The following is a 25,820-nucleotide window of genomic DNA, read 5'->3' as shown; positions in this document are numbered from 1 at the left end:
TTTGACAAAATGTTCTCGAGTTTTGCTTACCGAGTTGGCTTGTTTCCTGGCTTGGTTAATCAGTTCCTTGATTTGCGAGATGTTTCGCCTCAAGTTGTCCTCGAGCTTTTTGATAGGCTTCAATTTCTCCAACAGCCTATCAGCTTCGACCTCTAAATCCTTCACTTTAGCTCCGGCCGCGTGGACTGATTGAAGAGACAACGGGGTACGGAATCAGCCACGTCATGGCATGCAGAACTTTACTGCTGAGGTGAGGCGGCGCGTGACCGAGAGAGGGCAAATACTGAAAGCGGCTGAATCACTCAGTCATTGATTTAACACAGAGAAGGAAGACAAGATAAATAAAGAGCAAGGGAGAGGTGGAGGGAGAAAAAGAAAGAGCCAATCAATTAGTGCAGCTCAGCTCAGCATTCCAAGAGAAGCTTGTCTATACTATTTATTTGGAATGGACACTGGAGAATCGAGTTCCATGCTTTGCGGTAGAGCTCATGCTGGAGCGGAGCTGAGGCAGTATTATTATTATTAGGAGCAGCTATTTTGATTTGATAGCTTGAAAAAAAAGAATGTATGGCGCTCCAATACCTTTTGTTCAAATAAAATAAATGCAAATTGCGACAATTATTGATGTTGGAAGTGAGGCCAGTTGGGTTATTAAATGCTACGTGGTATTGGGGCACCATTGAGTTTTTTAAATTGAGGTAAAATAGATATACATACTTATGGCTGTGGGAGTAAAGGACAAACACAGAGAAAAATATTTTAGTCAAATTATTATGGTCAGAATTTACCAGAAGGAGTCCATCATAGATTTCAAAATATTATACAGCATTGTTAATGCAATATGCAAATTTTTTTGGGGCTTGATATAACCTTGGCAAAATATTAGCAATGATGTCAAAAAATATGAAAAGGGAAACAAAATAAATGGATTTTTTTCTTGAATTATTCAATCCAAAACAATCACAATTAACGACGGTAAAAGATACTTACTATTTTTATCCGGGTCCTGGATCATCTGATTGGCGGCGCTGACCGTATAGGCCAATTGACTGAAGTTCTTCTGAATGCCGTCGACCTGAAAGTTCAAGGCCGCCAGGCGCTCCAGGACGTCGATGGCCGTAGCGTTGGCCTCAGCGGCCACAGCCTTTGTCGCCGCCAACTTGGCCGTGGTGTCTGCCGGATGACAATGTTTACAAATACGCTGATCCATCCTATTGAATGGGCGACCTATGAACTTGTGTCAAGTCTAGTTTAGAAAAGCCACAGAGCTCCATTCATGCTCTCATTGATTTCACTGTGTATTTGTGGAGTCATACCATTGGGCATTGTCTTGAGTGTTGTCATGGTTACATTGATAGCGATGAGCAGGTCTTTGGTTTGGTCTTTTGCCGACTTGACTCTGCCCTTCAATCCGGACACAGTCGCGGCATTGTCTGCAGTATATAATATAAAGTCGTTCCTTAATAAATCACAAAAATAGTGACTAAATTGGTCACATTTATTCGACAGTTTTTAAAAAAGGATGATTTATTTCAGTTTCATTCATTTATTTATATGTTGAATTATTAGTTTAATGGATTAAGTGAGAAAGGGGTAGGAATCTAAAAAGCTATGCTTCCTCCTATTCCTTTTCAAGCATTCGTTTTTTGTTTTTCTCTTTTCAGTTTGTTGGTTTTTTGTTTGTTTGTTTGTTTCATAGACTTAGATATGGCACTTTAAAGTGTTATTTGTTTTATTTATTTTTTTCCATATTCATTTATCTATCTATCTATCTATCTATCTATCTATCTATCTATCTATCTATCTATCTATCTATCTATCTATCTATCTATCTATCTATCTATCTATCTATCTATCTATCTATATATTGTTTTATTTATTTTTTTCCATATTTATTTATATATATGTATATATAAATAAATATGAAAAAATATGGAAAAAAATAAATAAAACAAATATATATATATATATATATATATATATATATATATATATATATATATATATATATATATATACATACAGAGAGAGAGCCATAATTCTATATTTCTGCTCAATACTGAGTATATGCACATATGCACACAATACCTTTGACATCATTATGAAGTTGCTTAGCCTGGTTAAGCAGCTTGAGACTCTTCTGAAGGGCACCTTGAGCTTCCTCCTTCACTGGGAGCTCCGGACCTAAAGCCTGCGCAGACACACACATGCGCACACAAAATCAGTGACAATGAACACTTCCGGATTTGGAAGCCACTCGTGAATTAAATAGCTTTAAGATGGCATCCAAAGGTGAAGTCATCTGCATATCACCTTTCTCCTGTCAGATTGACCTATTTGCATTGCTAAATGGATTCTCGTAAAGTGGAGGAAGGACTGCTTTCTATATATTTGCCCTCTAATATTTCAGCTTTTATAAAAAAAAAATTAAATACTAATTTAGCATGGAAAATGGACACAGAAGAGAAAAGGACAAATTTCGAGTTTGTGTGGTTCTTACCGTTGTCAGTGCTTCTGATGCAGTCTGTTTGGCCGCCTTTGCTTCTTTCTCTGCTTCATCTATGTTGGCTTTAATATTTGTATATGCTTTAAAAGCAGCTGTTGCGTTGAAGGACAGATTCTTCGCTTCGGCTAAGATTCTGTGAGAAGAGCAGAAAAGAGTCAATTTTTTTTTTTTTTGCAATTTTGCGTTAAGACTTACCCATCTAAAATTGCAGCGGATTCATTAAGCTGTTGCGCGTGATCCTCGGCAGCGCGTACACGATGAGCTAGACCGCCGCCACTCAAACCGTCCGTCAGGTGTCGGACTTTGTCATCCAGCTGGTCGTGAAGAGGACCGAGATCTCTTCTCATCTCCTCTGCATCCTACAAACGTGGCACCAGAGTTAGACCGGATATGTTGTACACTTGCGATAACTTTAACGTGCCTCTAACTCTTTATTGATGTTGTCTGAAAGTTGGTTGGCGTCATCCAGAAGGTTTTCTGCTTCCCCAATGACCTTCTGTGCTTCTTGTTTCACCCCAAGGACCGCAGCATGTCTCCCCTGGAAAATAAAAATAAAAACAAGCCAGGGAATTATAATTATAGCAAAACTAAAATAATTATTCAATAGTGTACCTCCAAGAAGGTGAGATTGGCTTGGTTTTGTCCAGCCAGCAAACCAGTCTGCCTGGTCTTCTCACGGGCTGAGTGAAGGAGCTCTTGGGCCTCCTGAAGTTTGCTCTCATGGTCTGACATCTTGCTATTAATCTAGGAAGGTAAATAAATAATACATCAATGTAGTTCAAGATTGTTGAATGTTAGTTGTATGTACCTCGGCTTTTAGGTCTTCTGTGGCTTGATGAGGAATGCCGAACATCCTTTTTACTTTTTGGAACAACTCTTCTGCTAGGCTGGAAGGAGAGAGAGGGGGCATCACAATTAGTTTGGAAAAAAAAAATGCATGATGTATCTACTTGCAATTGGCACATTCAACTACCGTATTTTCCAGACCATAAGACGCACCTAAAAACCTAAACTTTTCTCAAAAGCCAACAGTGCGCCTTATAGTCCGGTGCGCCTTATATATGGACCAAATTCCTAAATTTAAAATGGCCCGAAGCATTGTGCCATGAAATCAATCATAAGTTGACCGCTGAAGACTACGAATCATGAATCAAAAAGACTATGAATCATTATTTTGTGATTTTAAAGTAATTTGTTGCGTCTGAAGTTGAAATAAAAAAGATAAAATGGAGAATGATTTGATTTGGATTAAAAATCTAACATGATGCATTAATGGTGCGCCTTATAGTCCGGTGCGCCTTATATAAGTACAAAGTTTTAAAATGAGCCATTCATTGAAGGTGCGCCTTATAGTCCGGTGCGCTTTATAGTAAATATGGTAAATGCAACTTTTTGTGTATTTACATCTTGTACATTTTTGTTTTGAAAACCAAACTTCTCACCTTGGAAAAGGAGTTTTAAAAACATTTTGTACGTTTTACCACGGAGGCGCTGAACGCATGATTAGCATTAACTGAGACAAGAAGAATCTCGCTCTCCCTAGTTGATGCCACTCGAAGGATTTTGTACATTTATTTTGGCGGATACATGCAAGGTTTTGTTGGACTTGCTATAACATTAATGAAGTCTATGGGGGGAACAGCAAGATGAAAAACAAGAGTAAAAATAAAGACGATCACAGTGACTATTTACGACATTTGACAGTGATTTAATGATGTTCATGAAAAATATGTAGCTGAGTTGAATTTGTGTTTTGGTTGAACTCTGAGCAGGGTTCAGTCTCAAAGACAAGAGCGTGGCAAGGGCGATTTATCTTTTGCCTTATTTTCCACTTGCACCCGATACCGTGTCCATCTTTTAGTTTCTCCTCCGTTCACCCCTATCCTCGTATCTCTGCGTCGTTATGTCTGCGTCTCCCCCTGGAGCCATAGTTTTAATTAACTTATCGACCTCGTCAACATTTAATGCGCTAAAGAGATAAAGTGAGAGAGGCGGACGGGTTCGGAGGGAGAGAGTAGATTACTGATCGAAAACGCCAGAAAGACTTCATCAGCACAAAGTTGGGGCTTCTTCCGAATGTGTAGCTGTTCGGATGTGTTCACTTTGATAACGTGATTCCTTTTCGTTTATTTCATTGATTTTTATACGGATTGTAAATGAACGTTCAGAAAGATAATGCAAGGGAGGGCTGCGCCGTTGAGGGTGTGGACAATGAAATTGGTTACGTATGTGTACAGTATGCATTTCATACTCCAGCTCTTCGTCCGCAATGAGCCATTTCCCTCCCAGCTGTCGTTTTCTCATCTCAACCAGCATGGCTTGAATCTCCTCCTTCATCTCCTTCAAACTTTTTTCCGGCGTTCCGTCTTTGCGCGCCAGCATTCGGTTCAACTCGTCAGCTTTGGATTGGAGGTCTGGACACAAAGTAAAATATTTTATGGGGGACAAAAGAGGATCATTTGATGCCGGCACAAGAAAAAGCACAATCGCATCACGTGATCAAAACTCATTAAATCACGCACGAATCATTTCGGCATCAGTCGAATCTTTGGCAGATGCCGTATTTACATTTCTCTTGCGGAATGAACGTCTATGAAATCCAAACCTAATCTCTGATAAACTGCGGCAAATCCACTAAATGAGGATCGATTGAAACCGTAAAAAAAAAAAAATTACCATATGACCGGGGGAAAAAAATGACTCATATCCATTACATAATGCAAGTCGATATGATCAAAGTTTTTTTCCGAGTGGGCGCGAACGGTCACAGCTATGCGGCCTTTCTTCTTTTTCCGAAATGTAAACATGACGTGATTACAGAAGCAAAGCCATCACGCTAATGAACAGCTGTAGTGTATGCGTGTGTCCCGCTGAGACTGTCAGGTCACAGGCGTATAATTACACGCTGGGATTTAAAAGCCAATTAAACACTTAAAACGTGAATGGAATCATATTACGGTATCCAGTAAACACACATACACACACAGTGTGTACAGTATTTCTTTGCCTCATTATCCATAAGTGTGTGTGTGTAGGTTGTATTATTTGTGTACTTTTGCATCAGTGTTTATGCATATGACTTTAAAGTTTGTGTGTGTTTGATAGCCACTAATTATGTCCCTAATTGCTACTCTCAATCATCCGCCGAGAACCCAACGCACACTTCACACCCAGCCATAATCACGCAGTGATCAGGCAGAAGGCCAGAGAGCTTTGCAGCAGAGGTAACGAGGAGTGGAAAGTTTCATCACTTTCTTTGCACCCCTGACAACATAACCATTTTTATAATCGCAGTTATGTGAGCAGCAATCACGTTTTACAGCGTGTTATCTGTAAAAGTACCGGCGAGAAGGGTGTTGTAGAGAGAGAGCGGAAAAAAAAAAGGTTGGAATGTGCAAGTTAGAAAGTTGTGAGTGTGTGGAATTGATTATTGATAATTATTTCATTACCGTATTTTAAGGACTATAAGGCGCACCGGACTATAAGGCGCACCGTTAATGCATCATGTCAGATTTTTAATCCAAATCAAATCATTTTCCATTTTATCTTTTTTATTTCAACTTCAAACGCTACAAATGACTTTATAATCACAAAATAATGATCCATAGTCTTTTTGAATCATGATTCATAGTCTTCAGCGGGACTCTTATGATTGATTTAATGACACAATGCTTTGGGCCAGTTTAAATTTAGGAATTTGGTCCATATATAAGGCGCACCAAGCTATGTCGGCTTTTGAGAAAATTTTAGGTTTTTAGGTGCGCCTTATAGTCTGCAAAATACGGTAATTAATGGAAGTAAGGTAGTGCACTACCTTGAGTTCCCAGCAAGGTTTCCCTGATGAACTTCTCCAGGACCTCGGCTCGCTTTTGAATTCTGTCGGCATCATCTTCCACTTGTTCTCCATCGGCAGATACCTTAGTAGCCTACACACACATTCACCCACACACACACACAAAAGCACGTTAAATAAATGAACACGTTGTTCCCATGTCAAATGAACAATGATGCGAGAATCATCAATATTTTAGTATGTGTATTTTTTGTTTTTTGTAGCCTGACCTTTTTGATTACTGTCTACATTCACACTGTCATACACCACATGAATTATGCACGACAAAATGCAACCTCATCCACTGGGATCCATACACAATCAGAAAAAAAAAATTCTGGAATACAAGAAATAAATCACAGATGAGTATGTAATTATTGATAGTCAACAGGAACCATGGAAGGGACACTCCCGACAGAGAAGGACTCGGAAAGCAACAAAATTGTGCATACCCTGCTGTGTAACTGGTCCATCTCTACTACCAGCGATCCCAAATTGGAGTCAGCCAGCTGTAGTAATCTCTCTGGAGCTTTCTGAGGTGATAGCATGTGCTGCAGAAGGGACAGAAATAATTGATTACCGTATTTTCTGGACTATAAGGTGCACCTAAAAACCTAAAATTTTCTTAAAAGCCGACGGTGCGCCTTATAGTCTGGTGCGCCTTATATATGGACCAAATTCCTAAATTTAAACTGGCCCGAAGCATTGTGTCATGAAATCAATCATAAGTGGCCCGCTGAAGACTATGAATCATGAATGAAAAAGACTATAGATCATTATTTTGTGATTAAAAAGTTATTTGTTGCGTCTGAAGTTGAAATAAAAAGATAAAATGGAGAATGATTTGGATTAAAAATCTGACAAGCTGCATTAATGGTGCACCTTATAGTCCGGTGTGCCTTTACATAAGGATATATATATATATATATGGACAAAGTTTTAAAATGGGCCATTCATTGAAGGTGCGCCTTATGGTCCGGTGCGCCTTATAGTCCATAAAATACGGTAACTACTATTTTTTAAATAGGGATGTATGCAAGGGTCAAACGGCACCTTGAGTTCTTCGGTCATGTTTTCAAAGCGGTACAGGATCTTGTAAGGAGGTGGCAGGGGCGTGGTCAGCGTGATGTCAGTGATGATGCGATACAGCCGGTCCATGTCGGTGATCAGCACGCCTGTGCACTCGTCGTCGCACGCTGTGCACACACACTTGAAGTTTTATTTTTTGCTTCCTACTGCTGAATTAATTTTAATGTGCCAACATAGCTTCTCTACACTTGTGTGGAATTTGTTTTGTTTTTATAGCAGACGATGTCATAACCTTTAGGGACTTTCCATGAAAGTATCAATTGAACACCTCAGCGTGTGTGAGCACACAGCGCAGGGAGCTAAGCGCACCTGTTATGAACGCACACTGCAAGGCTGAGAATGCACATAAATTGCACATCAGGGGACTCATTCAGACACACCATGTTTTTTTTTCTTTCCTTTCTACAGCCAGCGGCTGATTTATTGCAGAAATTAAAGTTTCTGACGGGGGGGGAATCTAAGATAAATTAAAAGCGAAACACTTTCTACTCTATCAATCTACGACAGAACCAGAGCGTGCGGAAATGTGCAGAGACAAAAAAACTGATCAACGTAACGACCAATCAAAAGATGACTGGAAAATGCCACTTTCGCATACTCCGCACGAAATGTCATCTTTTAAGTATCCCATCAGTTATTAAATCACCAGATGCAATATTACAGGATATTAATCACGATAACAAATGGGTAAAGATTCTAAAAAAAAATCGCCTTGTAATAATTGCAGGTTTGTGTTAAATGTTTACTAAAGACACACTGCTCACTGCAAAACACACGTGACATGCAGGTGCAGGCTGCAAATGGGAAATCCTTCATTACCTTAATGTGAGCTGTGTATTTCCGAAGGCAGATGCCAATATTGTCATTTATATGTTCCGCAACTCAATCTGCATTCAAATCCAATGTTGGTAGGCCTATGGACATCTTTTAATTAGGAAAATTAAATATTTGTTTTATAGTAGTATAAAATGAATCGGTCCTGGAGCTATGGTCTAGGGTAGACCTCATTTGAAACACATCACATTAAATGCAAATTAAAGTGAGATACTAAAAGTATCACTGGAGGTGATTTCTTCTTTAATTCTTTAGTTTGGTCTGTTTTTACCAGAGTTTTGTTGGTTTCACTGTAGAAGTTTCATTGTAGTGAAGAAAATCAAAAATAAATCAGAACCTCCTTTCGGTTTCAATCAAACCTTGTTGAGAATAGGTGAACTGATATCTGATTGCCCATCAGGACTTCATATCATAGTCTTCTGGGGGGGCGGGGCAGCTGGTTTGGTGTCGGGGTGCGCTAGCACAATTGCACAGCTAATACGCGAACACACGCTCCGACCTGAACGCAATCACCTCCGCCATCAGCTAGCAGCAATTTCTTATCAGCATCTGTGTTGCAAACTTTTTTTCTATACTCAACCCCGTACACACACATCAAGACATGCTAATGGAACTAAATTGGCCTCACCATTATGATCATATTAACTTTAAATTAGCTCTAAATGACATTGAAATTATTGCCTAAACGAGTGGAATTTCAATTCGGATGCAGACCCCTCGGTCTCCCGGGGCAACCGGGTAAAAGCTGCTCACTTGCGCTTGCTCGGTAAAATAAAGCATAAATGGCGATATCAGGTGAATACGCCGGGTTCTCGGTGCCTACAGAGAAACGATTGGAGGAGAAGAAAAAAAAAAGAGCTGAGGAAGGATGCCCGCGGGCACAACACACAAAAGTGTTGCAATTTTGTGTTGTTGGAAAGCGGCCAAGAGAACTGTATCATTTTAGTTTAGGCTAGCTAGCACAAAAATTCATCATCACAAAAGTGTCAAATGTGTGTTAGTCCTTACAGATGATCCCAGATGGTCCACAAACATGCCTTTCCATGCACTGGTCACAAGACCTCCCAGAAGACCCGAACGTGCACCGGCATTGGCCTGTGACGGGGTCACATGGTTCAGGCAAGGACCCCCACGGAGAACACTTACACTCCTCGCATCGACCACCAGGTATCCGAGGGTTACCATAGTAACCGCTGGAACACCTGGGTGGTAAAAGAATAAGCAGCCATTAACCGACCAAATTTAGGTTGGATTTTCCATTTGAATCCAAATAAAAAAAAACAGAAGCAAAAACTTAATTGGACATAAAAGATCTGACCTTTCGCAGTGTTTTCCCTCATATCCTTCTGGACAAGCTGTGCAACGGTAGTCATCATAGCCTTCGGTGACGCAGAATGGGCTAAAACTGGACACATATCGACATTTAGACCTCAATAAAAAAGCTTTTCTGATCAGTTTCCATAGCAAGTCACTAAAAGAAATACCGTATTTTCCGGACTATAATGGGCCATTCATTGAAGGCGCGCCTTAAAGTCCGATGCGCCTTATAGTCCGGAAAATACGGTAAATAAGTGCAGAATAATACATACTTATTCCCGGGAGTAGTAAGTGGGCAGGCGCAAGGTTTGCAGTCATCACGGGATCCTCGGACCACGCCGTAGAACCCGGGAGCACAGCGCTCACAGTGATCCCCCTCCGTGTTGTCTTGGCAGTTCTTGTGTGACGTAAATATGTCACAATGGACACAGTGAGCGGTTGAACGGCATTGCGTCATGCATAGATGTGTTCCTAATATTTGGGTTCTCAGATTTGGGAGCCCATGCAGGGTCATGACTTGTTGCGCAATTTTTTTTTGTTCATTAAAATGAGACCTTCAATCAGCTGCAACAGGAAGTTGCATTTCCATTAACTTCCTGTGTTCCTTGTTACTGCTAATTACCCCAGAAACAAACTCGTTTAGCGTTTTCAATTTGGCTCGCTCGGTTAGAAAATTCTAATGACGCTGTTATGGAAGGCGCAATGAAAATGGGCCGAGGAGAAGAGAAATGGCTCTGAGGCAGAACGGAGGTGGAAATAAAATAAGACTGAAAGGGAATGTAAAAACAAAACAAAAGAAGTTCCATGCTAGGTCTAAAAATGTTAAACTTGAGGAATTGAGATTTTTTTTTCCATTCAAGACCATCTTTTGATGTGGACTGTAAATTTCAAATTCTCCTCTCTTGAAGTACCTTCAAGAGCGACAGAATGAAATATGAATAAACCGACACCTGTTAATTACACCGAGGCTAATTAAACTTCTTTTCTTAGCCTCACCTTAATCTCTTTTCCAGAAGCTACCTGGCATATGGTTGCCTCACCCCAAAGTATCCCCCCCCCCTCCCATAGCTACCTGGCATACGGACGTGTCAGGGTCACAGGTGGTGGAGTGGCCGCTGCACTGGCACTGAACGCAGCTGCCCATCCCCACAGCAGTGGGGACCCTGGAGGCCGGAGCAGATGTGTGCGAGCCGCTGCGAAGGCGGTAGAAACCTGCAGCACACTCCTACGTAGAAACAGACAGAAGGCCATAAAAAGCAGAGAGACCCCAAATGAGTGAAGATTCAACAAAGCAGTCAAAGTACCGTATTTTTCGCACTATAAGGCGCACCTAAAAACCTCCAATTTTCTCAAAAGCCACCTTATAATCAAGTGCGCCTTATATATGGACCAATATTGAGCCACTACAGCAGACGTGTCCAAAGTCCGGCCAAATGTATATATCTTATATATGGTTTTAAAATGGGCCATTCATTGAAGGTGCGCCTTATAATCCGGTGCGCCTTATAGTGCGAAAAATACAGTACATACAAGGACCTTGTCGAGCATCAGATCTTTTCCTTTATTCCCACGGTCATAATCAAATGATAATGGAAGTCGCACAGAGCGAAGAAAACGCTACTTACCGGCTCGTAATTATCCTAAATTGCGATTTCTCAAGGCGACTGTTGACCTCCGCTTTCACACATAAAGCCAATTAAGGGTTATTCCCCTCGGTGACTTTTGAACACAATAGCACACGCACGAGCGTGCGAACGGATATGCAAGGTAACTCGCTATCCATGTGTGTTCAGCAATAATTAATGAAGTCCTTTTAAAGAGCCATCTGCTTCCTCCGCTTGCGCTAAATGCCCATTTTCAAAATACTTTAATAACGGCAGTGGCTACAAACCATCTGTTGGCAAAGTTTGAAGTTTACACTTTATGATTCGCCTTCAGGTTTGTCAGAAAGTCAAAACGCATTTGAATTTTTGGGTAAGCACCAAGTTTTAAAACATTTCCAAAGTATAAATTGATGACCATCACCTAGTCGAAGTGCGGTTTGTGTGTCTCAATAGAAAATCCTCAGTCAACTAAAAATTGGCTTAGCCCCCCCGTGGATTAAGAAGAGAAGCCGGACTCAGTTGAATTGGTTTGACAAAGATCACAATTGAACGGAGAGGACTAATCCCAGCGAGGCAAAGCAAAACACAGGCAGCAATTTAAAACATTCAACTCAAAAGTTTAGTTTTGCTCAAAAAGTTGAAAAGAGACCAGCGTATTATTTTTTTCGTTTGTGGCTAGTCGCTTGAAGACGCACCTCACAGGACAATCCGGAATACCCGAGTGGACATTCGCATTTTTCGATTTGGTAGGCTTTTTCACTCTCCCGGGTTGGTGTGCCTGCTTCCGCCACAGTGAGACTTATTTCTGAAATACTTTGATGCACACAAAATAATATTTAGTTCAGATATGACAATTTATAACATTTTTTATTTGCGTTTTACCGGCTGTGTCTCATCTGGTTGCCATGTGATGCCTTAATGAGGACGTAGTCCACATAGAACAAAACGTCCATGAAATCATGACGTGACATTAGTTGTCCATCTGCATGCCTCCACTCAAACTGTAAACAAAAACAAATATATGAAACAGTTTTTTGGGGAGATTCTGAAAGACGTAACGTACCTCTGTCATGTCAATCTCGTGCCGTGTGAGTTGACCCATCTGGAGTCCAGTTTCGTGACGTGTCATCACGATGTTGTGGTTAGCTCCGCCCTTAATGATGACCTGCGGCTCGTATGAGGAAGGCCCGGTTTCATCTCTGGCCTCGTAGTAGACGGCGTACTTCAACTTCCCGCCATATGCTGTAATCTAATATTCGGGATGGTTCAATATCAACTTTCAACTAAAAAAATAATAATTCTACGTTTCCTACCATGGAACCTCGGAACTGTTGTGGTAGTTTCCAGTAGTAAGGCTCCGAAAGAACCGTGGTGACCAGCTCAGAGTTTGCGAGGATCTCCGGGTGTTGGAAGCTTACGCCTGTATGCGTCTCAACAATACTGCTTTTGTCCACCAGGGAGAGCACAGTCTGCTCTGGCCTCAGCGTTAGCTGCAATGCAAAACGTAAAAATACGAAAAATAGTAGCCTGCATTAGAGAAATATTTAAATATCTGAAGGCGTTATTCCCGTTTTGTTCATAGGTAGAATTTATGCCTACTTTACAATTCGTCGTGTTGAAATTAGCCTGGAATTTATTTGCAAGTGTTGTTACCGTTGGACTCCTTCATGGATCACGTGTGGATAATATTTGAGTTATTACCCACAGCCTGGAGTAGTTTTCATCGTCCCCGTCTCCCATTTTATTTTTCATTTCAGTAACGCGAACGATATCAGTGGTTCATTATTGACTCTGGGATAAGGTTGAGCGGAGTGGTTTGAAAAGAAGATTCAGCTGATGGTGCTCAGCAGGTTTTTTTTTTTTTTTTTTTTGTATCCCTGAGGTCCTAAAGTGTAGATAGGAGGCTCTCAAGAAGAGTATTTGTTTGGAAAGACAGGATGTGAACTCTATTAAGCTTACCTGTGACTTAACAAGAGAGATGGTCACACACGTGAAACCTTATTTCAATTGCCATGACAACCCAACATGTATCCAATTTGAAAAATGTAAATATATGAACTGAATGGTGCCTGGTTTTTACTTATAAAAAAAAATATGAAAACATTTATGATAACTCACCCACATCCTAATGAGACCTTGCGACTCGACGCAGGAGTGTGTCAAACCGTAACAGTAACACTTGCTGCAGCCGAACGGATTTTGCAGGGACAATCCAAAAGTGTTGGGCTTGCAACGGTCACAGTGATCGCCCATCACGTTTTCCTTTAAAAAAAAAAAAAAACAGATAAAAGATTGTCATTTATGTGCATTATGTTTTTTTTTTTAAATAATTCATAATGAGAATCACATGTAGACCTTGCAGCTGCACTTCCCGGTTCGATCCGCACAGGCGCAAATCCCTCGCTCAAGGTCACATGTCTCTTTTTCCGATCCGGAGATGTTACACTCGCACGTGGTGCACTGTTAGGAAAATACACACTTTATTTCCATTAAGAATAATAAATAATAATAATAATAATAATAAAGGTGAAGACAAGCGGTACAGAAAATGACATTAATAATACTAATAATACTAAAAATAAAATAAATAAGAAATAAAAGACATTAATAATACTAATAATACTAAAAATAAAAATGAAAATAATAGGGTCACTCGGTGGTGCATTGGTTGGCACGTCCGCCTCATAGTAAGGAGGGTGCGGGTTCGATTGCCCTCCCTGTGTGGAGTTTGCATGTTCTCCCCGTGCCTGCGTGGGTTAAATCCGGGCATTCCGGTTTCTTCCCACATCCCAAAAACACGATTGTTAGGGCGATTGAGCACTCCAAATTGGCCCTAAGTATGAGTGCAAATGTGGATGGTTGTGTGGCCTGTGATTGGCTGGCCACGCCCGTGACCCCGGTATAGAAAATGGATGGATATTAAACACTAACTCCAGATAATTCAAGAAACTGATCGTTTATATTATTTACCTGAGGAAAGTCTCTGTAGCCGAGCTGACATTCGTTGCATTTCTCTCCTCTGAAGGAGTCATGGCAAAGGCAGCAGCCTGTGTTGATGTTGCATTGCTGGCTCACTGAGCCCACCACACTACAGCCGCATTCCTGCGCACACATGCAGGAATAAAAAGTCAAAGTCTAATTTTGGAATTGCTCAGCCTGACTTGCAACTACTTCCCAGCTGGCTTCTTTGTTCCCAAACTGTGCATGATAAATGACATTCAGCATTTGGTGGTCATGCTACCTTGCATCCCGTCATGATATCGTGGCCCCAGTGGTTTGGGGCGCAGCGGTCGCACCTCTCGCCAAGTGTGTTTGGAGGACAGACACACTGGCCCGTGTTGGCGTCACAGTTATTGCCCACATGGCTGCAGAGACACGCTGTGACAGAGCAGAAAAGAAATATTCAATATATCCAGTGTTTTTTTTTTCAATTATCGTATTTTCCGCACTATAAAGCGCACCTAAAAACCTCCAATTTTCTCAAAAGCCGCCTTATAATCAGGTGCGCTTTATATATGAACCAATATTGAGCCACTACAGCAGGCGTGTCCAAAGTCCGGCCCAAATGTATATATCTTATATACGGACAAAGTTTTAAAATGGGCCATTCATTGAAGGTGCGCCTTATAATCCGGTGCGCCTTATACTGCGGAAAATACGGTACATGCACCTGGTTCACGAGTACCAACCGTCACATTTCTAGTAAGATATTTAACTTCCCACTTGTCTCACAGTAAATTAGCCGTGCCGTGAAATAAACACAAACATCTTGTTCATCAAAGCAAATAAATCCAAAGCTTCTCATTTGTGATGACGCTGTGTGACTAAGCTGGCTGTGTTTGGTGCTGCTTGTTCTTGGCTCTCGATTGTGCTTGGCATCCTTGACATCTTGCATAAGGAGATATGAAGCGCTATTCATAGTCGCCACTCTTAATCCTCATTTCAGGCCAGTGTAAATAGAGTTTAGCACACCTGCTCCCTGCGGTGTTGAATATTTGGAGGACATGAGCTATACATCTGAGTATCTCAAATTATTTGATTTCAAAACAAACAAAATATTGCCCAGCAATTTAGCTCATGCTTACGTGTACACCCCCCCTCCTGGAAGTTGAAGAATCCTCGTGAGCAGCGGTCACATTTCGGTCCGGTGACACCCGGCTGGCATCGACACTGACCGTTTTCGTCACAGTCAAACGATTTAGATCCAAAGGAGTTACAGTGACACGGCACGCACTGTCCACCTGTGGCCAGGCCGTACGTTTGAGCCTGGAGATAAAACGGGCAAGGTGAGAAGATAGGGTGAGACCTCTGAAGGATTTAATGTGTAGCAAAATTCACTGCACGCTGGATTGTCTACAGCTCTGGGTACGCTGTATATAAATAACATTACACATAAAATAAAAACCGATTTAATAGGTCCTATTAGGTCTTCCAACTGGGTCAGGCCACAACCAAAGGTCATTCAAATGAACACGTCAAAGGCACACAACAGGGTTTGGATATTTGCAACCTCAACAAAAAAATCTTTAGTAAGTGCGTCAGTTTCTTATAAATACCAAGGTCACCCATGTTAATCAAAACTGCAAATCTCAATATTCACTCAACCATGCCATGGTCACTCCCGTGCAGTTTTACCGCTGCACTGGGCCAGTAGGCCCCACGAGGGCAACCCCCTGAGCGAGCCGGGCCGCCCCATCTTCTCTGCACGGCCTCCACGGGGACGCGCTCCACCGGGCGTCGCGTCTCCCGTCTCTCGTAACCTTGGCGACGCTGGTCGCAACGCGTGCCCGCAAATCCCGGGCGACACAGACAGCGGCCCTCGAGGTCGCAGTGTTGAGAGACGGAGCCCAGGTGGGTGCAACGGCAGGCCACGCACTCGTGACGCTCGCCATCCCACCAGTAATTAGGCTGGACCGATCGTAACACAGATCATCAAAAATAAAAAATAAAAAATAAATAACGTAAATAAAATAAATAATTAAAATAATTAAAGTAATTAAAATAATTAAAATAAATAATTAAAATAAATAAAATAAATAAATTAAAAAATTAAAAGGGAAACAAGATCCAAATGTACTTCCTGTGATAATACAATAACAATAAAAAAAAAAAAATGGGAGAGACACTGCCAAAAGACTTACCAAGCAATCGTCACAATGGCGTCCAACCACATTTTCCCTGCACTGGCACCGCCCGCTCTCCTTATTGCAGACTTGTGAGATGGAACCATTAATATGGCAACGGCACGCTGCAACAGGAAGAGAAGAGTCATATTTTGCGTCAATTAGTTGGAATTTAAGAGTTCACTTCACACTACTTTAATGCGCTTAAAGTCGTCTGCAGGATTAGCTGTTGACATCCACTTAATTATAACGCTAAGCATAGTGGCCCTCTTTCTAAGTCTTAAGGCTAGAAGTGTCTTTATTTTAGAAATATGACAAATCGAGTCTATTTATGAATATTTTCTTCAGTCTTGAAAGATTTCCAAGGCAGAAAAGTAGCGATGCAAATGTTTACTTTGGTCTTTGGAATAGAATCTTGGGGGGCAATTTAAAATTGCTTTTATATTATAATAAACAGGCACCATGAAGTTGCTTGACGCAAATATTTTCTATTCAGGCTTAATATTGTTCAGTAGAGGAACAAGATTCCATTCAGAATGACTTATCACTTCATTCTAAGTCTTTTCAATAGAATATAAATCTTTTATGATTCTTATTTCAAAATAAAATCTTCACGGCCATATTTCCTTTTTGAGAAAAGAGGTTAAATTCGAAAAGACGAAAGGAATGTGCTTATTTAAAAATGTTATCAACTTTTAAGTTCATCCAAGAGTTGTTGCGACTCCCTCTGTGCTGCTGTTTTGGTTAGCAACAGAGTCCAAATAAGTTAAGCATTTCATTTTTTTAATATATGCCCAGTTTGCCCGATAAGTTTATTTAAACTCTTGTGCATTTAAGTTGTACTGCAGAAACTTCACAAACACTCACACCAATCAGAATCTTAGAAGTGCAATTAAAAGCCGGAGCATCACAACTTCCATCTGGCAAATGAGGTTGTCACACACTAACCAAAAAAAAAATCGAAAGAAAAAGTAGCTCGCCTCACATTGCCATACACGTACTCGCTCGTCTCTTACTCGATGCAAAGCAGACAGACGGACGGACCTGAGTGTGGGCTGAGAAAGTGACGGGGAAAAAAAAAAAAAAAAAGGCTCCAGCAGATGTCCACACTCACACAGAGAAAGACACATCAATCAGAACACGACATTTGGGCTTTACACACAAATGCAACCAGGCAGACATTACACACGCACACCTACACATCCAAACATGCAAATGATGACAAAAGCATACAAGTGCACGTATAAAAAAAAAAAAAAAAAAAACTTCACACACTCGCTCGCTCAGTCTCTCGCCCCTCTGGTTTCACCCTTTGGGGGGACCATCTGGACTCCATTCTGTCACAATGCGAGCCTTGTTGTGGTCTGAAATGTGGGCTTTTTCTGCATTTTTTTTTTCTCCTTTGATGAAGTGGATAATAATGTTCGCATAACATTAGAAACAATCCTAAATTGTGCGGTTTTGAAATGATCCCAAGAGATTTATTGATCTACATCAGGGGTGTCAAACTCATTTTTTTGCCGGGCCACATAGCTTCTTTGGGAGGGCCATTATGACTGTCAACCCAAATAAATGTATGAGCACCTATATACAGTAAAAGCTACAAATCAAACTGACAAATAACTTGTTTTCAAATCAGACGAGGAAAAACTGGTTAAATATTTAAAAAAAAAAAAAAAAGATATTATTAAAAGTGACGACAATTTGCAATTCTAGTAATGACACGAATTTGATTTGTCTTTGCGGGCCACATAAAATGATGTGGCGGGCCGTATCTGGCCCCCGGGCCTTGAGTTTGACACCAGTGATCGACATCATTAAGTCAAAGGGAGGAACCTTTTACGTCTCCACTTTTTTCTACATTTCCACCTCACCATGTCTAGAAGACCTTTCCCGAAATGAAAAATAGTTGCTGTTATATTGTTATCGAATTGAATCCTCAGACACATCATTCCAGGCTCACTTTGAAGAAAAAAAATGAAACCATGCGTTAATGTCGGATTTGAAATCTGACCTCAAAACAAACCAAAAAAACTGTGGCATTTTTACAGTCTAATGGAACACAAATGGACATGCCCTCAACTCTGCGGCACCACTCAATAAAATTCATTAAGACTTGGAGTGATAAAGAGAGCCAGAAAGAGTGAAAGAGAGTTATTGTCTTTTAATAATTCCTGCTAGTCTTTTGTCATTTGCACGGGATCAATAAGAACCCTCCATCTCCAAGACATGAGCAGCCAATCAGCATTGGAGTAGTGCCATAGATCAGGCCGATCAATCAATAACCATTTAGCCCGGGTGGAAGGAAAACGGCTACACAACAAAGAACTATCAAACATTCATTAATAGTCAAATAGTCTTTGTGCTTTACCCGGCCATAACTAGTAGGAGGTGTGGGGGGGGGGGGGAGTGGGGGGTCACATATCACTTATTGACAATTGACAAAAAGTTGGACAATTAACCAAAACTTACGCTGACAGTTTTTCGCGATGACGGCATCGCCGAAGAAGCCATCATCACAAGTGTCGCAAGCCACGCCGCCGTAACCATGACGACAGTGCAGACACCGGCCTGTGATTGGATCACAGCTGCCGGGTGTAGACAGGTCCAGGTTACCGTTGCAATCGCAAGGTTGGCAGGAACCTCCCGGGATTGCGGGTTGTCCGAAATACCCGTTGGAGCATCTGGGAGGAAGCAAAACCGAGGCATAAAACAAAGTGAAATTGAGGGTGGGTGATATTGATAGAGGAGGAGGGGGGACGAGAGGAAGACAGGAGGAGAAGGGTCTTCAGATTGGAGAGAGAATTGAGTTTAGAGAGGAGAGACTGGGAAAGAGTCAAGAGCAGACAGCCATTATTACCGCTGACCCTCAATAGAGCTGCTTTATTAGCTTTTGTGTGTTTGTGTGTGTGCATGTGTGTAACTGCAAGGTAAAAAAATTAGGAGGAAAAATATTAAGACTTTTATTTACGACTGTGCCCTGTTTCATTCTATTCCCTTCTTGATGAAGTTTCATTTTAAAAGAAGGTCTAGGGAAGTGACACTATTTAGACTTGGATGAACGGAGACAATTGTGAATGTTTGGCATTTTAAAAATGTGTTTTTTTTTGAAGACACAACATTTATAAACACAATGTCAGACATAGCACCACCACAAATGATGACCTTTTTATTTTCTCTCAACTTGTGCAATCAGGTGAGCCACCACCCCAAAAAAAAAATATTCTGACCTTTATGGTAAATTAAATCGTAATGGCCCGGAGAAAGTTAACAAGGACATTTTGCCGATTTATCTGTCAGTGGATTCACTTGATAAAGACCACAGAGGCGACATTTGTCAACATTCCCGGTAAAAAAATGTTTTGTATTTATTAAATATCTTATTTAGTTCCCGCTTCCTCTCAGTTTTTGTCTGCCATTTTCTGTCACGTTAAGTGTGTCAGCATTTTTTTCAACACTTAACACAGTTGACAACAACTAAATGGATCGCCCGCAATTTTGGGACCAGTCCAAATTTGTCACTGGTGTGTTCCGGACGAAGCCCATCTGCCATTAAAAGTTTGGAATGGCATTTTGTCTCACCCCTTTGGCTGATGGCGTTTATAAAAAGACTAAAAGGGCAGACTTAGAGATTCTGCTGTGGGCAGCAGAGTCAGGAACGCAGACTATGCAGGGGGGGGGGGGGGGGCAACATAGCAACTGCAACTTATTGTATTTATACTCGATTTATACATTCTGAATACTACTACAATATTTCACCTTTTGTCCAATCCATCATGCCTAAAGGGGTTCGTCTGTATTTACTCCGTGTCATCCAGCATGCAGACTAATACCCACAGTTAGGCAAACTTTTAATAGAACTACCGTAATGGCCCGAATATAAGTCGACCCTGATTATAAGACGACCCCCTCTTTTTCAAGACTATTATTTTGCCTCATTCAAATCATGTGTCCATTTTCTATTATCTCTTATTTTCTTCTCTGTTCTTTCTTACCCCTATTTTTAATTTTTCTTCTTCATGCTACCGCTATTTTTATATTTATTCTTCGTGACCTGGGGAGTTAAGTTCAGCATTCGCTTTAAAGATATCTAGCGTTGTGAATGGACCCCGAATGTAAGACAACCCCCACTTTTAATGCAAAAAAATAAAATAAACCGTCTTATATTCGGGTCAATACGGTAATTCTATTTTTCTTTATATGCGGTGTAAGTGCGAATCAACTTTCTCTGTGTGTTTTGGGATGTCATGCAAATGAGGGTTTTACACAATACAGCTGACAACATACTGTCAGGGAGGCTTACACAAGCTGTCCATTACAAAGAAAGTTAGCTTCAAAGCGGGTGGGTAGCTTAAGAAGAGAAGACCTGACGGGCTATTATCGGATCACTGAGGATTTTTTGTCATTGATTGACTGCAACTGATGAGAGGAAAAGATACTGGAGGAAAACAATGAAGAGCAGCTCTTGAATCACGTATTAATACTTTGTGTTACCTGTCACATCTTGGTCCAGTGTATCCAAGCTCACATTGGTCACACAGAATTTCTCCTCCCTCTCCAAGGTGGCAGGTTGGGCTGAAACTGTTGTCAGGACGCCCAAGTTGTTTATTGTTGATTCCGTGACGTTGTCCAGAGAGCGGGACGGCGAGGAGGACGATAAGGACCAGAGGACAGAGATAGGTTAGGGCCATTGTTCGGATCCCTTGGATATACACTCCTGTGTCTCCACTTTCACTTGGATGTTCTCACGTTCACACTTGTAGCATGCTGGACACTCGGGTTTTACAAAAACTCTGCTCAAACTGTGCCCCAAATGGAGACTGACTGAGTGAGACTGAGACCCTCCCACTTCCAGGAACTATAGATAGTTCTGTTGGATCAGGTTCCGAGCCCAGACTGGTTCATTAGCGCAACTGACTCATGTACACAAAACAGAATAAATTCTCGTTCAATAGTGTTGCCAAATATTGTATTGCCACTGAATATAAGGTAAATAATGAAATTTAGTACGTATTTGCAAAAAGATATATAAAATTGCAAATTGTGGCTCTAATGTAAAAGTCATTCTGCGAGTCATTTTTACAATTTTTAACTTGTTGCCAAATAATGTAACCAAAATATTATGAACAGCTCGTGAAAAGCTGAAGTGACGTCTCCAACAATAAATAGTAACTGTCATATTTCTGTAAAAGTGCCAATTAAAATTTAAAGTTACCCAAAGGGAGAATATTGCTTTAATATACTGTATAATATTTTTTCAAAGGATGTAAATTAAAATCCATATCGAACTGATCTCATTCGTGATGGATGGGAGAAGTAATTAAAAATAAACATAACATCAACTCCTCAAGAAAAAAAACATAGCATCAGAGATGACTCTGATTAGAAAGGGGAAGAAAATTGAGATTGACATATATATACAGAAAATTATTGATTCATTTTCTTAAGAGCACAAGTAAACGAGATTAGATGGCGTGCCCGGCAACTGAGAAAAATAATTTGAAGCGTGCTTACGATGTCAGTAATTGAGCCCAGGTGGAAATGAAAAGCAACCACAACTGATTTCCGATTCATTTTCCTTAAATCACCGTACATTTTTTTATATGCATTAATAAGATCTTTGACATTCTTACAAAGTGAAACAGTCTGCCTGGTTGACTGGCTGTTTGAGTGACAGGTTTCGGTGCAAGGGAATAGAGGGGCTATTTTTAAGGGGGGGGGGGGTAGGCCCGGCACCTCCAGGCTATTATTACTGCAAGGGGAGGTGAACGGGAAGATGGGAGGGGCCGGGGGCGGCAGACTGAAAGAGAGATGTGTCTCTCTTTAGCTCTGGAGAGGCAGTTCGGACAAGACTAATCGCCACAGCATCATGAAAATTCTCAGCTGCTGTGTGGTAGGAGGGGGAGATGGTGTGTGATGTCATATAAAAAAGAATGCAAACTAAAATCCTTAGTTATCATTATTTATGGTACCGTATTTTCCGCACTATAAGGGCCACCTTCAATGAATGTCCCATTTTAAAACTTTGTCCATATATAAGTCGCACCGGATTATAAGGCGCATAGAATAAATAACTCGACGTTGCTCAAACGTTCATGCAATCACAATATAGTAACACTCGAAACAGTAAAAACAATAACAATATATCAATAACTCAACGTTGCTCAAACGTTAATATCACACAACACACAAAATAAACACGTAAAGCTCACTTTGATAAGTTAGTCCTCATCCACGAATCCATATTGGTCCATATATACTAAGGCGCACCGAATTATAAGACGCACTTGAGAAAATTGGAGGTTTTTAGGTGCGCCATATCGTGCGGAAAATACGGTGATTAAAAATAGACTAGGGGCAACACGCCAAGAGGTTTTAACTTCCTTCCTTTCAAAGGATGGAGTCACCAGATTTTCGGGTGGATCTTCGATGACATTTACGCCAACTGCTCTGTTGATATTTGAGCTCAACAACCAGGCAGCGGCTGTTTTTCTGTGATGCTTAAAAAAAATAAAAAGACAAAAGAAAAAAAAGGGCAGAGAAGATGAGAAGTCCAAGTAGGAATCGAGTGCCACTCAAAGGTCAGGAGGGATAGATTGAGTCATTTGATGGCAATTTTTAGAATTAGCCGCAGTGTCGAGATAACTTACTTGTTACTGGGCAAATTGAGAGGGCAGGCGCACGGCTGACAATCTGTAGCTGACCCGTGGGTGGCATCGCCGTAGTAACCGGGCTGGCACGTCTCACAGTGGGGGCCTGCGGTGTTGTGGGAACAATCCTGGAGTAAATATAAAATAAAGGTCACATTAGTAATTCCCAAAAAATCATTAAAGATGATGATCGCCTGAAATGATCCAATTTGTGTTTATTTATTAACACAATATTTTTGTATATTTTGTATTATGGGGGCAAAGGTCAAGGGTTAATAGAATCACAAAAAGCACTCAAAGAGCGACACAAAGGTTTCTATCAGATGCTTTTCACAGATCATTATGGGGCCGGCAGCCGAAAGGATAAACATACCGGAGGAAGCGAAGGTTAATGATGTGGTACAGGATGAGCATCGGATCGCCTTTTGTTACCATAGTAACCAAGCACTTAGGGCCTCAATGAGATGAGGCAGAACTTTGTAACCGATGTGCTTCATAATCAAGCAGCAAATCGGAGTATTAGTGAAAGTCAAACACGGTGCTAATTCAATTTAGAAAATGCTTTCATCACATGCACTGCTTAGAAATAATTGCCACACTCTGCTTTTTCATTTATATGGCAACGATAAAATACAGTTCCCTTTTCCTGATGTACAAAAAAACGGGAAATGATTCTTTTAAAGCGTATGTACGTATGTTCCAGTACATTTCCTCTTTCAATCAACTATCTCGACACAAGCACACGCTGCGTTAACCTGCAGAGTCGCAAGAATATTCAAGTCACTCTGCTTTGAGCATCTATTGCTCTGTCAATCACTGTGGTGGAATATGTAAAATATGCGCATAAGTGTGTGATTAACTGTCAAACCATCTCACACCGGATACGAGGTGTGGTTGAGCGAGTACCGTATTTTCCGCACTATAAGGCGCACCTAAAAACCTCCAATTTTCTCAAAAGCAGCCTTATAATCAGGTGCGCCTTATATATGGAGCAATATTGAGCCACTACAGCAGGCGTGTCCAAAGTCCGGCCTGCGGGCCAAATGTATATATCTTATATATGGACAAAGTTTTAAAATGGGCCATTCATTGAAGGTGCGCCTTATAATCCGGTGCGCCTTATAGTGCGGAAAATACGGTAAAAAAAAAAAACACCAAGCTGCCACGATGTTTGTCAAATAGCGTTTGGATGGTGTCTATTTCTTTTTGGAAGTAGTTTTGTAGTAATGTGTGGCTCATTAGGGACAGGTGAGCTATTTATTTTCTAACACTTGCTCTGAAGGTGTTTATTGCCTGCTATTCGATACTGTGATGTATACGCCTCAATTCATTCGCCCTGAATTACGTTATTCCTTAGGCAGTAGCATTCAAAAAGGGGGAAAAATATTTTACCAGGCAGTGTCCTGTGATTTGGTGGCATTGTGTGGCATGGCCGTGACATTGACACGCTTCACACACGCCATTGTATAAGTTTCCATCCACTCGTCGGAATCCAGCGACACAAGCCTAAAATCAAATTAAATGTGAGGTTGATTATTTTCTTGCCATCGTTTCTCTGTAATTTATATTAAGAATGATTTCCCTTTAAATGTGTTTACCTCACATGACGTTCCGGCATATCCGGGAGGACACGAGCACATTTCGACAGCCGATGCTGTTCTTTCTCCTTTGGCAAATGGATGACCTACTTGCATGGAGAATAAGTGGAGTCTAAACAAACACAAAATATTAAATCCATCATTTATTATCGCTAATTGTGGACCATTGAGTGGTGGCGTTCCTGTTCCTGTACCTGTACACAGCACTTGGTTCTGTACTGTAAGAGGCTCTGACCATCAGTCTGGTCATGTTTGCCAAGACGTTCATAAAGTCCCTGCGACTGATTGGCTGAGCAGTTTCGGAAAGCAGGAAGTTCTCAGGAAGGAGAGCGATCCTGTTGGTACTCGGTGAAGTGGGATATACGGGTCGTCCGTACCTTCTGTCCATAATCTTGATCCCACCACCCTGCCAGAGAGTAATCTTATCTTAGAGCTACAAGTTCTGATCATATTCACAAACAGATTTGACAAAATGGAATTTAGCTTCCTATTTGATGATCTCTTGTTGAGCAGAGATCAATGGCATGTAGCGGTTAACGCAGAGTGACAAGCGCTGATGGAGAGCGAAGGGAGGGACAACGTGAGCCTGCCGTGCCAATAAGCCGTTAAATAACAACTAATTGAGAAAGGAAATGGAAGGCACAAAGGGAGACGGATAGCTGAAGTTGTGCTGAGGTGGACGCATATGCTGCTTACGGTTTATGGGCCGAGGTACGGAAGAGAGGAACTACAATTACAATCTAGAACATTCAAACACACTAGTCTACTGGAAATAATGGTCTATTGAAAGACACATATGTAGCAGATAGACAAGTGTGGCCTAATTTATGTATGTTTATTATTTTTTTAAATTTGTCTCATTCAAGTAGGCAGTGTCATGTTTTTATCTTTAGAAAAAAAACACATGCCTCATTTTACATGATAGTAAATCAAAAATCTATAAATGGAGAATGATTTGATTTGGATTAAAAATCTGACATGATGCATTAATGGTGTGCCTTATAGACCGGTGCGCCTTATATAAGGACAAAGTTTTAAAATGAGCCATTCATTGAAGGTGCGCCTGATAGTCCGGTGCGCCTTATAGTCCAAAAAATACGGTATTTATAATATAATGCAAAACTGACCAACTGTGACTAATTTGTACTTGGTCGAAATTTGAGTGATGGTCATGAGTTGAAGAAATATGATACTTTTGTTTGTGTCACAGTCAATCGAGGTACTAAATTATTTATCATTACAGCATAACACTTATAGGCCACAAGAC

General features: G+C 40.9%; 1 protein-coding gene and 1 long non-coding RNA gene across 7 annotated transcripts in view; one reads left to right on the top strand and one right to left on the bottom strand.

The window, feature by feature from the left end:
* The window catches only part of LOC148381635 (uncharacterized), a 65,828-nt gene that overhangs the window by 13,283 nt on the left and 26,725 nt on the right, over positions 1–25,820 (top strand). The gene's annotated exons all lie outside the window — the stretch shown is intronic.
* The window catches only part of lama2 (laminin, alpha 2), a 64,442-nt gene that overhangs the window by 12,448 nt on the left and 26,174 nt on the right, over positions 1–25,820 (bottom strand). For 3 of the 6 annotated variants that reach the window (XM_088362036.1, XM_088362035.1, XM_088362038.1), the window contains exons 16-48: positions 24,748–24,959; positions 24,554–24,665; positions 24,348–24,461; positions 22,956–23,083; positions 20,800–20,886; positions 18,778–18,989; positions 16,324–16,430; positions 15,268–15,448; positions 14,424–14,560; positions 14,153–14,284; positions 13,538–13,642; positions 13,301–13,444; positions 12,496–12,672; positions 12,246–12,431; positions 12,065–12,183; positions 11,878–11,995; positions 10,651–10,803; positions 9,851–9,975; positions 9,580–9,666; positions 9,270–9,463; positions 7,392–7,534; positions 6,791–6,889; positions 6,321–6,432; positions 4,758–4,920; positions 3,315–3,393; positions 3,119–3,250; positions 2,928–3,044; positions 2,702–2,865; positions 2,501–2,639; positions 2,089–2,191; positions 1,317–1,433; positions 991–1,173; positions 31–185 (exon numbers count right to left, since the gene is read on the bottom strand). In XM_088362036.1, coding sequence (XP_088218162.1) covers positions 31–185; positions 991–1,173; positions 1,317–1,433; positions 2,089–2,191; positions 2,501–2,639; positions 2,702–2,865; positions 2,928–3,044; positions 3,119–3,250; positions 3,315–3,393; positions 4,758–4,920; positions 6,321–6,432; positions 6,791–6,889; positions 7,392–7,534; positions 9,270–9,463; positions 9,580–9,666; positions 9,851–9,975; positions 10,651–10,803; positions 11,878–11,995; positions 12,065–12,183; positions 12,246–12,431; positions 12,496–12,672; positions 13,301–13,444; positions 13,538–13,642; positions 14,153–14,284; positions 14,424–14,560; positions 15,268–15,448; positions 16,324–16,430; positions 18,778–18,989; positions 20,800–20,886; positions 22,956–23,083; positions 24,348–24,461; positions 24,554–24,665; positions 24,748–24,959 — 4,536 coding nt within the window. Of the gene's footprint in view, positions 1–30; positions 186–990; positions 1,174–1,316; positions 1,434–2,088; positions 2,192–2,500; positions 2,640–2,701; positions 2,866–2,927; positions 3,045–3,118; positions 3,251–3,314; positions 3,394–4,757; positions 4,921–6,320; positions 6,433–6,790; positions 6,890–7,391; positions 7,535–9,269; positions 9,464–9,579; positions 9,667–9,850; positions 9,976–10,650; positions 10,804–11,877; positions 11,996–12,064; positions 12,184–12,245; positions 12,432–12,495; positions 12,673–13,300; positions 13,445–13,537; positions 13,643–14,152; positions 14,285–14,423; positions 14,561–15,267; positions 15,449–15,817; positions 16,091–16,323; positions 16,431–18,777; positions 18,990–20,799; positions 20,887–22,955; positions 23,084–24,347; positions 24,462–24,553; positions 24,666–24,747; positions 24,960–25,820 lie in introns of all 6 variants that reach the window. The other 3 variants (XM_088362039.1, XM_088362040.1, XM_088362041.1) reach the window with 2 other exon arrangements.

This window comes from Syngnathus floridae, chromosome 19 (genome assembly GCF_059516105.1).
Source record: "Syngnathus floridae isolate MCC-2025c chromosome 19, RoL_Sflo_1.0, whole genome shotgun sequence".
Classification (NCBI taxonomy): domain Eukaryota; kingdom Metazoa; phylum Chordata; class Actinopteri; order Syngnathiformes; family Syngnathidae; genus Syngnathus; species Syngnathus floridae.
This window is presented reverse-complemented; position numbering and strand designations above follow the sequence as displayed.